The 13,988-nt window shown below is 40.7% G+C and overlaps 1 protein-coding gene across 15 annotated transcripts in view; it reads left to right on the top strand.

Moving 5' to 3' along the window:
* LOC307023165 (protein 4.1-like) overlaps positions 1 to 13,988 on the top strand; it is a 196,965-nt gene that overhangs the window by 117,612 nt on the left and 65,365 nt on the right. For 14 of the 15 annotated variants that reach the window (XM_079656259.1, XM_079656257.1, XM_079656262.1 and 11 more), the window contains one exon: positions 2,159 to 2,329. In XM_079656259.1, coding sequence (XP_079512385.1) covers positions 2,159 to 2,329 — 171 coding nt within the window. Of the gene's footprint in view, positions 1 to 2,158; positions 2,330 to 6,833; positions 8,556 to 13,988 lie in introns of those variants that run through there. The other variant, XM_079656251.1, reaches the window with a different exon arrangement.

Below are 13,988 nucleotides of genomic sequence, written 5' to 3'. Positions count from 1 at the left end.
TACATGCACTATTATTGTGAGTATTTTGAAAGAACAAGAGCATAAACATAATTTGTATTCGTGTAAAGCCTGTTTAGTTCAAATTCACTAAGGTTACCTACCAACAATTCTGGAGGGCATAGAACATGAACAAAATTATACCTCTGCCACATAAACGGAAATAACTCTTATTATAAAACGGCAAGTCAAATCAAGCAATCTGATTGGTTCTTAGCCGTGATATACTGAGCGTATACCACGGGTAGAATTGTAAGTTACTTTTCACAACAAGTCAGTATCCCTCCGCGTCTGAGAAAAACAGTATACCATACTGGAGCAAGAAAGCAGCGGAGAAGTAACGGGACAGAAGCTGGGCAGAAGCCCTCCTTTTTGACGCAGCGGTCCAGACATAGACATCAAACGGCAAAACATATTCAGTGTGCAGTTCCTTTGGCATTAGGGCAGGGATATCTAGATACTTTTGAAGGTTTAACATAATGAATTGTGCTACTTTTAAAGCAAGCAACGATGTTTTCAAATCTGTAATCAAAGAGGTCCGCAAAAACGCTATCGACCAATCAGATTGCTTGATTTGACTTGTCAGTTTTATAAATATATTTAAATTTCTTCCGTTACGAAACAAACTTACAAAGCATAAAATGGAAACATTTAAGATTAACTTCGACCTCCGGGGGGGTCTTACTATAGTATGTAGGAGTGGATTGAGCAGTTCCTATCTCCAGAAAAAAAAGCACCTAAACTAAGACATGCAGAGCTACGTGAAGAGCAGGTAGACCAACTGGAAAAGTAGCACCATTCAAAAGCTTTCTGATGCGGGTCTTGAAACAAAGCAGAGAAATTATGACCGTTAGTGGCCACAGGTGCGAAAGCTCTCTCCAGAGCTACTGGAAGCCCAATCTCGGGGACCGGAGAAAGTGGAGCAATATTCTCGCCACGCCAAGCAACAGCCTCGAACAACCTCAACCTATACAAGTGACCACGTAAGCCATGCTACTGATGCTGGACAGGTTTTCAGTGGCTGCACAATAAACAGCAACATACACATTAATGTAAATAAACAGCCAAATAATGGATCAACGCTCTCTGTCTAATATGTTCGCTTGCTGTTAGTGTTGTTGCATAGCAACCACCTTGCACTATGTTTTCTGCAGAAGGCAAAGGAGGGACTATTTTATTTTGAACATCATTATTTACTAATAAAAACTATTTAAATTAGAGTGTGTATTTTTCTTTCATATTGCCACACTTGGTAACCGTTTTATAAAAGCAATAGCTCACTTCAGGCCGTGATATATGCTCATTATAACACAGCTAAGGGGGTTGTCGACCCTAGGCTTCGCGTCGGGCCGAACCACGCCCCTTAGCTGTGATATAATGAGCATATACCACGGCCTGTCGTGAGCTATTGCTTTATTATACCCTCACCATTACTTCACAAAACAACATTTTCCTGAAAGAGGTCTTCACAATATTAAATAATCATAATCTCTTCATGTTTTTTTACAATTGTTTGGGAGCTTGCAATATTCAGTGTACAGACTTCCTCTCATTTCCCTTTATGCTGCCTTGCTGAGGGGGGGGGGGGGGGGTGAGTTCTACCCTCACCTCCTGGCTCACACCTCTGTGTTCCGTGACCTTTAACATCTCCTCTTGTTGGCATTGATGATGCACAGTAATCTGTGAGCCAATGAAACAGTAATCAGAAGAAATCCTCTGTTGCTTTCTTTCTGTTATCATCAGCCGGACAAGGGGGATTCAGAAATGCGTGCAAACTCATTATCTCCGACTGTGACCGATGCTTGGCTCAATCATGGATCATGGATCACAGACAGATGATGCAGTCTGGTGTCGGGTTTCCCTTAAATAATAATTGTATTCCATGACCTCAGCATGTTATTGAGGAAAGGCAGGCTTTATTCAAGTAGTAGCTGAACTAACGAAAAGCAAAAGAGAGCAATTTTCAAGAGATTTAAAAAAAAATGGCAGTTCTTACGATTTCGTTTTTCAATCTAGATGATTCATTTTGTTTGGCTATTTGTCACCTTTAATTTCTTTACATGTCATTCACTTCCTTTTCCTCTTCCTTTCTTTCACATTTTATTCAAATTCTATCATTGTTTCCCTTCCATCTGTTCTGACTTGTTTTTTCTTGTTGAAGGACCTGGATAAGACCCAGACTGGGATCATGCGTCACCACACGAGCATCAGTGAGCTGAAGAGGAGCTTCATGGAGTCTGTGCCAGAGCCTCGGCCCAGTGAGTGGGACAAACGTCTGTCCACCAACTCGCCTTTCCGCACAGTGAGCATCAACGGCCAGCTGCAGCCAGCGGTGAGTCCTGCTGCCTGGGGAGGAAACTCTGGAGACATGCTGTTGTTTCTCCTCACTAGACACCAGAACATACACTGTCAGCTCAATACATAGAGCCTGACAGTATAAAGCTTCCATGTTGTTAAAAGTGTGTTTTAATGAGATAGCTATGCTAGCTTGCCCTGCTTCAAACCTTAAGCTGTGTCTCAAATCGCCTACTTCTGCACTTACATGTGCTATTTTGAGTAATGCAAAGTATGGCAAAATACACAACGGTCATGGTCAAAGTTCAGTGTGGATCAATGGACACTAGAAATAAGAGTTATGTGTTTTTTTTGAATATTTAAGTAATGTATACTTCTATCACAAAGAAGCCACCATTCATTTTAGAGGGGTAAATTAGCAATATAATGATTTGATATCACAAAGGACCGTGGCTAACAGCTAAGAGCCGCAACAGTGAGGGCACAACAGCCATGTGCGATTTGAGACGACACTTCACAAAATTCACGCACTGCTTTAGTGTTCACAGTCTTTACTGCATTACTGAGATATAGCTTAAATAAAGGCAGTGTAGTTCACCTGAACCAATTCTTGGTTTAAATATGGTATGCTGGCCAACAAAATAGCTGTATTGCATTATATTAAATTAATATTTACAATTCCCTGTTTTCCTTCAGAATGCTCTATGCATATTCTGGAAGTCCAAGGTTATATGTTCTGGGATGCACCTAAACTGTGAGCTCAGATTAGCAGTCATCACAGTTTAATGTTTGCACTTAAACTCCTGGACTGAGCAGATCAGTACCCTCAGATTTTCTATTTGTTCATTTCATTTAGAAATCTGTGCTCATAGATTCTCTCCCCTTTTCTCTTTTACACAGTTAAGCCCAGCTGCCCACAGCATCTGTTTTTTAAAACATAAATGTCTGGGCCCGTATTCACAAACATTCTGTAATACTCTTATAGAGCTCCTAGCATATCCTTAGGTTCTAGTAAGGAATCAAAGTTAGGAAGTGATTTAGGGTCTGTGTTAACTTGAGAGTAGGATGCTCCGAGGTGTGTGTGTGTGTGTGTGTGTGTGTGTGTGTGTGTGTGTGTGTGTGTGTGTGTGTGTGTGTGTGTGTGTGTGTGTGTGTGTGTGTGCATGCTTACATGAATGCTTGCGTGTGTGCGCGCGCACGTGTGTGTGTGTTCATGTGTGCGTGCTTGCATGAATGCTTGCGTGTGTGCGCGCGCACGTGTGTGTGTGTGTGCATGTGTGCGTGCTTGCATGAATGCTTGCGTGTGTGTGTGCGCATGTGTGCAGGGCCTTTAAACACACATTTGTGTAAAAGCAGGCATAATGTACAAATAAAACCAAATTAAATATTAAAGGTATTCAAATTATATTTTAAATTCACCCTCCATGAGATAGAAACTTGGAGTTTTAATAAACTATTTAAGAGTATTTCCGTTTTTATTGTTCTTATATTTCATTATTACCAAATAAAGGTTTAGTCCAGGGGTGGCCAACCCGCGGCTCTCGAGCCGCATGCGGCTCTTTGCCTAGTTTCATGCGGCTCTTCAGTTCATATCGAATTTTATATGTGTGAGTTTGGGGGAGAGACACTGACTCTTGACTAGTGTTGCACGGTGTACCGATACTTGAAAGGTATACCGCGATACCCTGCCGTTAAAAACGTTACTATTCCTCCGTTTCATTAGTATGGTACTGCTTCCACTCCCTGCACTGCAGCCGTGCCTACAGTCCCGCCCCTTTCAAGCACGCTCTAAGTCCCTCCCTCTCTCGTGCACGCGCTAGCTGCCAGAGCATGTGAGAAAACGAGAAGCATGGCTGCAAGTGGGAGTGCTGCGCCTCGACTTGTTGACAAAAAAGAGGCCAGAAGCGAAATGTTGATGTATTTTAGCTATGACAGTGAGGGCAAGCCTACGGACTACACGAGGCCTGTCTGTAAGAAATGTTTTAATTTTATTTAATATGAATTCTTGTCATTTATTTTATTTATTGTTCTCATTGTTTAAAAGTTTGTGTTATAGTTATGGTTCTGGTGTGAAATAAAGCACAATAATTACATTTAAGACTGTTTCGAAAAATAATCGGAATTCTTGACTTGGTATCGAAACCAAAATGTTGGTATCGTGACAACACTACTCCTGACAGTTAAACCTGATATTTAGTAGGTCTGTTAAGTATCGAATGCTGATAATTCGGACGTAATTTGGCCGGTCAAAGTTGTTTGGGCTCGGATAAAATCGCTCTGTTACTTTCGTCCCGTGTTACTTTCGTCCCGGCTCTCTCTACGTGTGTATATGTGGTGTCAGGTGTCAGTATGAGAGGATGACAGCGCGTCTAATTTTGATGTGGCCCAAGAGCCATTCACAATAATACCTGCGATGCAGTGAACCAATCACCTTTGGGGGGGGAAACCTATCGTTGATTAAACATTATCCTGCGTTTCCCCTACCATTTTCTTGGAGAATTTTTATTTTTTTCATTTTCATGAAATCTTGTCTCCAGAAAACAAAAAACTGAAACAAGTGGTATCAGTGACTGTGTGTTTGATGTGGCTCTTTGCAGTAACATAGACAAAATGTGGCTCTTAACCTCTGACTGGTTGGCCACCCCTGGTTTAGTCAGACTAGAATACAGTGTTATTCAGTCTTGGCTTCAGGAGCCACAATGTACATTCCCGAGGTTTTAAATGATAATATGTACAGACTCGCATGTCTAGTATTAAGCATTATTATAATACATATATTGTTGTTGTGAAGAGTATGGTGACGTCCACAATGCACTCTGTCAGCTGTACACTGATCCTCCACTTGGTGGTGCTGTTGGCTTTCTTCATATCATTGCACTGCTTCAGCAAGAATGCAGTCACACACTGAACACACCAGACACAGCTGGTGGATGGATATTTGGTGTGTGTGTGTGTGTGTGTGTGTGTGTGTGTGTGTGTGTGTGTGTGTGTGTGTGTGTGTGTGTGTGTGTGTGTGTGTGTGTGTGTGTGTGTGTGTGTGTGTGTGTGTGTGTGTGTGTGTGTGTGTGTGTGTGTGTGTGTGTGTGTGCAGGGGGGGTGTCCACAGTACCTGCATACAGAGTAGTTGATGGCGTGTCTGAGGTAAAGGTATTTAATGTAGTGCTTGGCGGAATATGCTGCAGTAGATCATCACTGTGCAGCGTTTCTTTATGAGCAGTATATTGAATGGCACCTGGAGGCTATGGCCTGTATGACTGATGACACGCAGCTTCACCAGATTGTGCTTAGCGCGATCGCAAAGGATCAGTATGCTTCAAACCAACAAGTGTTTCGGAACATGTAGCAAATGACTACTTTCATATTCCGATGTGAAGCTTGCAGCCACCAATAAGGATACAAATGAAACTACAAATGGATGCAAAGGCCCATACTTCTCCTCTAAAGCTACCTTCACATGACCAGCGGGAAAACTGCTCCCTGCTGATGTTGCCATGGTTTCCCTGTGGAGAGAGCAGTGCCACCACACTAAATTGTCAATACGCTCAAAGTTTTAATTATTCTGACCTACCAATCAGATAACAGCTCTATAAAACGGCACATCCTAGAAGGTGAAGTAACCATAAAAAGCTGTGACACCGCTCTGCGTCCTACCTCGCATTGAGCAGAAAGCAAATCGCTTATAATGTGAAGGCAGCTTTATGGTTGTGTGAAAAATGAAAAAGGAGAGATTGTGAGGTATTAAAGCAGGGCTTCTATGGAGTTTTCCCTCTCCTGTATAGTGTGCTCTATAGGTTTTTTTGTGCATAACAATGGACCTTGCGGGACAGCTCTAAAATGTTGACCAATCACAACAGTGCCGTCCAGCTAACCAATCAGAGCAGACTGGACTCTGGTTTCAGACAGAGGGTGAAAAGAAGTGCTGCAGCACAGGCAGGATGAGAAAAATAAAGAGCTTTTTGAACATTAAAGAATATCACAGTAGAGGCACAAAGCTTGAACATGAACCTGATAATGAGCATAATATTTCCTCTTTAAAATCATACGTACTTTCTCTCTTCACCAATCATCAATATTTTTTAAGTGTTGGTTTTTGAAAAGCCATAAAAATGGCACAAAAAACACATCTGAAAAACTGAAAAACGTTTTCTTTATTTGTTTGAAGCATACTAGATCTCTTGTAGGATCTCCCCCCCCCCTCTTAAGTCAAATGTCTTGGTGTCATGGCTCTGGGAATGGCTGCGGCTGCTTTGTCATTGTGCTTGATCTGCTGATCAACCCCATGGCTGGGTTCATCCCGATAATGTGTTTGCATTACTCTTGTGCCTGATATGATCAGTGAAGGACTGAAGAGAAAAATAACACAAGATAACAAGCTACAGACCAATGACTAGAAGCCAGAGTACTGACCCCCCCCCCCCCCTCCTCACTTCCTCCTCATCTGTCTCACCCTCCACCCTTCTCTGTATCTATCCCTCCCTGGATGTCTTTATGTGTCTTTCTCTTGTACCTCTGTCCTCATGTTCTCCCATTCCCCTTTAAAGACTGGCCTTGCTCCCCCAGTCAGATCCCTCCCAGCAACTCCATCCTCTTCCACTCATCCTCCTCCATCCTTCCCTGCGCCTTCCAACAATGACACTGAAGGTCAGAGAGGATCTCCGTCCTCCGACCTGCCAGTGTTCCCCTCTGGCTCTCGGCTCACCTCTACTCACGACTTAAAGACACAGTTTCTATCCTAGACTCGAGGTCATGCACAAAAATATTCCTTTATATTACTCCAAAATCTAGCCATAACAGCACTTTTCGTGCCGAAAGCCTGAGGCACAATTTTAGTAGTTTTATATTATTGCTGAATGCTAAGAATTCTGATGACACATAAGATAGAAAAGTAGAAAAAGTCTCTGTTGCATAACAATGGTTACATTTCCCACTGTCTCCCTGAGCAGTTCGATTCCCATCCCTATTGTGTGCAGTGCAGAATAACCTTAAAATGCTTTTCAGAGCTTCCGTCATCTGAGGTGCCCAGAATGTTGACAGATTGGTGGTATTTTAAAAAGTAGTGCAGAAGAAATATAGTGTTTTCTGGTGTTTCTTTCTTTTTTTTGGCATTAAAAATACTTTGCACTGCCAACACTGTATGCACTAGCTATCAACCTAGCTGCCAGAAAATACCTTCCCTATTCCCACTATGGAGCACATGTATTATCCTCAGTACACTTCTCTCTCTCCCCCGTTCTTCCTTTCTTCTCATTCTGCTGCTGCTTTGTCAGAGGGGTAGTCATCATTAGACATCAGGTGTTTTAGCCATGTTGCCAGTAACCAATCATTCAATAGTCTTCCTGCAAATATTTATAGTAATATCATTATAACAATTAGCAGCTGTATTTCTCCCTTCACTCAGTCCTACTCCTCTTTTTGCTACCTGTGTAACTTCTCTATTCTAACGCTGCTTGTGAGCAGTTTTTGGAAAAAGCAGAAAAAATGGAGGTCAAACAGAGGTCGACCAAAATCAATCAATCAATCTAATCTTTACATAAATAGCACTTTTCGTACTCAAAAGTAACACAAAATGTTTCAAAAAACAAACACATAAACAAAAAATAATATTACCCCCCCTCCCAGGTAATAAATACCAAGTCACTTCTGACTTTGTGATTGATAAAACATTTAAAACCAATAGAGATCAATAAACAGAGGTCTGAATAAAAGAATAATAAAAAAAAGAATAATAAAACAAAAGAATACAAAAACAAGAATAAAACAAATATATAATAAAAACATATCAATTAAAAGATTAATTAAAAAAGTGGGTATTCAGTTGGCACTTTAAATAGTACGTTCTCTGCCACCCTCAGGTCTTAACATTTTTTTTGTAGTAGTAGTTATGACTATAGATTTTGCCAGCTGAGATATTATTACTACATCTTACCACCTCTAGCTAGCCATCTGATTATCTTAGCCAGAATCATTTCAAGGCCTCAGGTTGAAGTTTAGAACAAATTCACAGAGGTTGACTCAACAGTTCCATTGAGAATCCTGCTGAAAGGTGTTAAATACTGTGTTTGATGGTTTCATGTTTCATGATAGTGCCTGGTAATGATGCAAAAAAAATAGGCTAAAGCTACACAACCTAGCAAACAAATAAGCATCCTCATCTGAAGATAATCTGTATATAAGTCTCAAAATAAATGAACATTGTTCTGCTATTGCATTGTAGAGCTAGTTGTCTCTATACTGCATAAATAAATGTAAGTTACAAAAAGGCATTAGGAAACAGTTTTTCTTTGTAACACATTGCCGAAATGCATAATAAGTCACTCGAAAAGGTATATTATTATTATTATGTATATCTTAACTACAAGATGTTAAAGCTGGGCAGGGATGGCATTGTTAATATGGAGCATCATCAAAAAAGAAAATAACATTTTATAGTAATTCAGTTGGCAAAATGAATAGATCATACATGATGCAGTAAGTAACAAAAAAAAAGTAAAATGTATTTATAAAGCGCTTTTCAAAGACATAGTCACAAAGTGCTTGACAAAGCATTAAAACATTATACAAATGAAGAAGAGTGCTGAAAACACAATACATTATGAAAAACACAATACACAATCAAAACACAATCAAAACATAAAGTTAATAAGCCAACTGATAAGGCATAGATGTCATCATTGTGTATCGTATCCAACAGAAATGTTAACTTCACCACCTCCATCAAAGTTCAGGCAAGAGCGTTAATCATACACATTTCAAATAGTAGTGTTTCGTGTGATGTATTAGTGAGCCATTATTATTCTATAAGCAGTTTTCATTAGAAATGATATAAGTTCTACTATAATGTTGACTATGGATGGATGGATGGATAAGCCAACTCAAATCTCAAATGAAATGCTGTTAACCAATCAGTGCTACAGTAAACATACCTGTCAGGCTGTGGACACAAACACAGCTTAACCTCACCACCTTAGTCTCTCCTGCACAGATAGATCTTATTGATAACTCTCAGTTTAGGCCATAGGCCTTATAGCTGCAATACGGGGGCAATAAATGATTGTTCAGTAATTGATGATCATCAAATATATATTTGGACTTAGTGATACATGACGACACGGACTGTGAGTGTAATCTTGACCTGTCAAAAGTTCAATGTGTTGACGTGTGTGTAAACGCTTTTATAGGCAAGGCTTGAGAGACTGCTATGGTAGGGTCTTGGACCATATTGAAAGGGATAGTGACACCAGTAGTGATGGTGTGTTAGAACATTTAGAACAGAAAGGCCACCCTCAGATGTGTGGCCCTGCAGGGAAGACACCTTGAAATGGGGTTCTTTTTCAGTTTTTTTACAGTTCTAAAATAATTAAGATTCTTACGTATCTACAGCCGTCTTTACCAAGATCATGTCAGATCAGTTTTTTGGTCTTCCTGAGGTAGGGACGTTTGTCTCTCTCTTTTTAAAGTCTTATTGTGGTTTATAATCCGCCCAATGATGTTAGTTGCATCGTCAGATTTCAAAACAGAGTTCTCAGAGAACTTCATCAGAATGGGGGTTACTGCCACAGGCAGGTTGTAATTCCCATAAGACACTGCAGTCTTTTGAGATATAGGGTAGATGGTGGCTGTCTTGGCACAATACAATATGCTGCGTAGTATGGTTAAATGTGATGGGAGATGATAGGGTGCTTTCTTTTCTCTGAGCCCAGGGGCCCCAGCAGAATTCAAACTGACAATCGTGAAAAAGGCCAACCCCGATGGCAGGATGTTCAATGGGAAATGTAATGGAGGTGTTATACCCTCTAACAATCACACAAGGGTTACAGTAAAGCACAAAGTGTTATTTTGATATATTCAGAGTTAAAGCCAAACTGCTCAAAAACCGTCTACAAGTAGTCCCAATGTAGAAGATCAAAGGCGTTCTCAGCATCTACAGATTATTTATCTATGCTGTTGGATAAACCTTGATAACGCTGTTGTAAAGTTCTTACTATTGAAATGGACTAGGTTTATATTGCAACAACACAACGTATTAACCAGATTGATATGACAGTTATCCACCCAGTATCTTGACCTTGGCATAAACAAGTTGGAGCAGCCTTGGGTAATTCTAATGACAAACAGATGGAGTAACTGCTTTATTGGAGGAGTGACTGTTCATGTTAGTTCTGCTGTCAGATATGACACCTTATTTAAGAACTGCAGGGGACCTCTCCATGCTTTATACCCCCCCCCCCCCCCCCCCCCGCGCTCCCTTCCAGTACCTTACCTCCAACATCCCATTCCTCCATTCCCTCATCCCTCCACCCTCTTCCTTCATTCTCCTGTCAATTGACCATTATCCCACGTGTGTGTGTTCATTGTTATCTGTCTCTCTTGGTCTGCCGCTGCTGAGCACAGCAAGGAAGGCAGACTCTGTTCGGACACAAGGTAAGAGCCTATAGTTTGTCCCCGACGCCAGTGGGACCACCGCTGTACAGAAAGGACTGCCTGCTGGAAGACGATAAGGAGGAAGTTGATTGGGATTGGGTTGATGATGATGATGATGATGAGGATGAGGAAGAGGAAGAGGAGGAGGAGGAGGAAGAAGAGGTGGAAGAACAAGCTCAAGGTCACACTCTGAAGGTGGCGATCAATGTGCCGGATGAGAGGAGGAGCCTGGTTAACGCATGTGAGCTTAACTCTGCCAGGCTCAAGCATTCCCGGATGTCTTTTTTTCTGTCCGGACTGCTGGTGATGGCCCTCACCATGCTGTGGGTGGCCTTCGTTTAAAAGAACAATTAATGAGGAGATGTCAGAAACTTTAATCTCAACCATCAAGAGACTGCTGATTCGTCACTCTATCTTAACGTCAACTTTCTATCTTACCTTTCTTACCCTTCATGGACTTCAGTTCATCTTAAAAGGGGCCAGACTCTAAAAACATTATTGTCTTTAAGCAAGCCTTTGTAACCTTTGTTGAACAGCGTCCACTGTTTCCTAAAGTGACAGCTTAGACTTGATAAACTTCGCCCCAGCTATCATACTGTTCCTACGCCTATCAAGCTTTTTATGCTGATAATGGTGACAGATTAATCCGGGAAAATCATTTTTGAGATAGCTGTTCGTTTGCAGCAGAGCAACACAACACCTGAAATAACAACTGTCAGGCAGATTTTAGCTAACTATCTATAAAGCTGACGTGGTGACACCAAGAATATATACATACTGTATACCTACCCAAGCAAAAAGTCAGCAGCGAAAACCATTAATATAGAAGACATAGATCAATGCTATTGTGTTTCATAGCAATACAAAGAAGACACACTCAGAAAAGCAACACAGGTTTGATTGATGTTAGCTAGCAAGAGGAAAGGTTGCTATGCTAAATTAGCAATATAATTGGACAGTTACCATTCAGCAACACAATCAGCAAAAGGTCAATTAAAATATAATGGTAAATGCATAACACATAAATACATTTGTGAATACAAGTGAAATTACTTGAGTTCATGCAGTATCCACCTGTGTTTGCTAATATTAGCTAACATTGTGCAACGTATGCTAGTCCTGCAAGTAAGACTTAAATAGCAAAATCCCTGCAGTAGACCGCAGTTAATTAAGAGTTTATTGTTCTAGCTTTTTTAAGTGAACAAAGTGCTTTCCATGCAAAGGTTACATTGGCCAACTTTAAGAAAAAAGCTAAATGTAATTTGTTTGCCTTCCAGTGTTGTAGTACTTGAAACCTGACCAAACAACCTTCACGTTTGCATTCTTCTGGACAAGGAAAAAGTTGTTACCAATTATCTTGACATTTCGGTTTTGCAGCCTATGGACAATATTCAGTTATGTGACAAAAGTGAACAAAACTATTTAGTCCATCAGTAGGCCATATCTCTCAGAGTGTGTTAAGAATCTGTGTGCAGTTTAGCAGAGTGACTGACATGCTTAGCCCTGTGTTAATGTTGGACCAAGTATCTGCTGACAATCAGGCCAAGTGTAATTTAAGAATCCATCAGTGGAGAAAAGGAATTACTCAGGAATGGATCACAGCAATTTTATACTTTTCCAGTAATATGTAGAGGAACAAATATTGATTTAGAAATGATTGGGCCAATTGTGAAGTCACATCTTTAATGTGGTGCCAGGATGTTACTACAACAATGACATAATTAGCTTTGCTAACTGTTGGGCAACAACAGAGCTAACTCAATCTTTTCAATGTTATTCGGACATCATTCAGTAGTTTGGGTTTTGTGAAAATAAAAATGGTTAGTTGCATGACAGTTGAAGGTATTTGTTGTTTGCCTAGCAACAATATGCAACTTTTCACTTTGGCACAGACAAGGCTTGTTGTTACCCTATCAAAAGTCCCATATTGGAGTCCGCATTTATAACAGCAACATTTCTGACTATTCAGTTCATTTGAATGGAATTACCATTATTCCCATCAATGTGGATTTTACCAACATGGCTGTGAAAAGACTAAAACAGTGGAGAAATTGGCCCAAGCTACATATAATGAACCAGACCCAAATACAAGCTGAAACTAATGAGTGTAGGAGTACACAATGACCTCCTGTGGTTGCAGGGCTGATGGGTAACAAGTGGAAATAATAAGGCCTGAACAGACAATTAAACAGGCGGGAAAAACAGATATAATACAGATCGTTAAAACTTCAAAATAAAACATAACAGAAAAACCAAGATAATGATAAAGCAAGAACATGTCAAAATTGTCCGATATAAGTACAGTCAATATAATCCACGTTATTTGTATTTCATGTGCTCCCTATATTTTTTTAACTTTAACACATTTTGTTCAGACTGTAATGGAACTGAGTCGGTGGGGAATACTCAGTTTAACAACTAGGACTGAATATTAACCTGAATTCGATACAGACCTCACGGCCCGTCTACATTACCGGCATCAAAAAATCTTGAAGCTGGGCGTGTCTGAAGCTTGGCGATTTTTTGCGAGCAACGCGACCAACAACCAATCACATGAATCTCCCGCCCCCGACATACAAAGCAATAGCAATGTTAAAACGAAGTAAACTGGATATAAACTCTCCAAACAGGCGAAAAACCTACCAGTTTCACCCACTGTCTCTGCCACCTCCCTCCATGCCTGGTTCCTCCGGTTTGTATCCCGGTAAATAGTTCTGGTCGTAAAGAACCGGGTGATTTGCTACCGTAATATCTCGTTTGGAATATGAGGGAATGAACTGGCTCTCCCAGCTTGCACGCGGTTTGATTGGCTAGCGCTTGCACTGGCGGGATTTGCATAAACGGGATTTGATTGGCTGATGCCAAGCATCGAGCCTCAAAAGTTGAACATTGTTCAACTTTTGATGCCGATAGATGCTCGTGATGCTTGCAAAGCCATGCCATGCTCCCCACAATGCAGTTCGGCGAAGATTCAAAAATCTTCTACGTCACCCCATTCAAGTGAATGGGCGAAGCGTTGAAAGCATTTTTCGATGCCTGTAGTGTCGACGGGCCGTTATTGTGTCATTTGTGTTGACACCGTAGACCACTACTAAAATAATACTGAAAGGAATAACTGTCAGAATTGTAATGTATTTTTTTAACTTGTTTTTATTGAAAGGGTGTGCATAGGACTGAAAAGAGTAGAAACCAGGCTTCGAATTTCGTCATTTTAGGGGCAAGGCCTTTGGTGTTACAAATGTGTTCAGGGCACAAAGGCCATTGAGGAAAAAATG

Source organism: Notothenia rossii (assembly GCF_949606895.1).
Source record: "Notothenia rossii genome assembly, chromosome: 10".
NCBI classification, from domain to species: Eukaryota; Metazoa; Chordata; class Actinopteri; order Perciformes; family Nototheniidae; genus Notothenia; species Notothenia rossii.
Note: the sequence above shows the minus strand (reverse complement) of the source record. Positions and strands in the feature narration are given on the sequence as shown.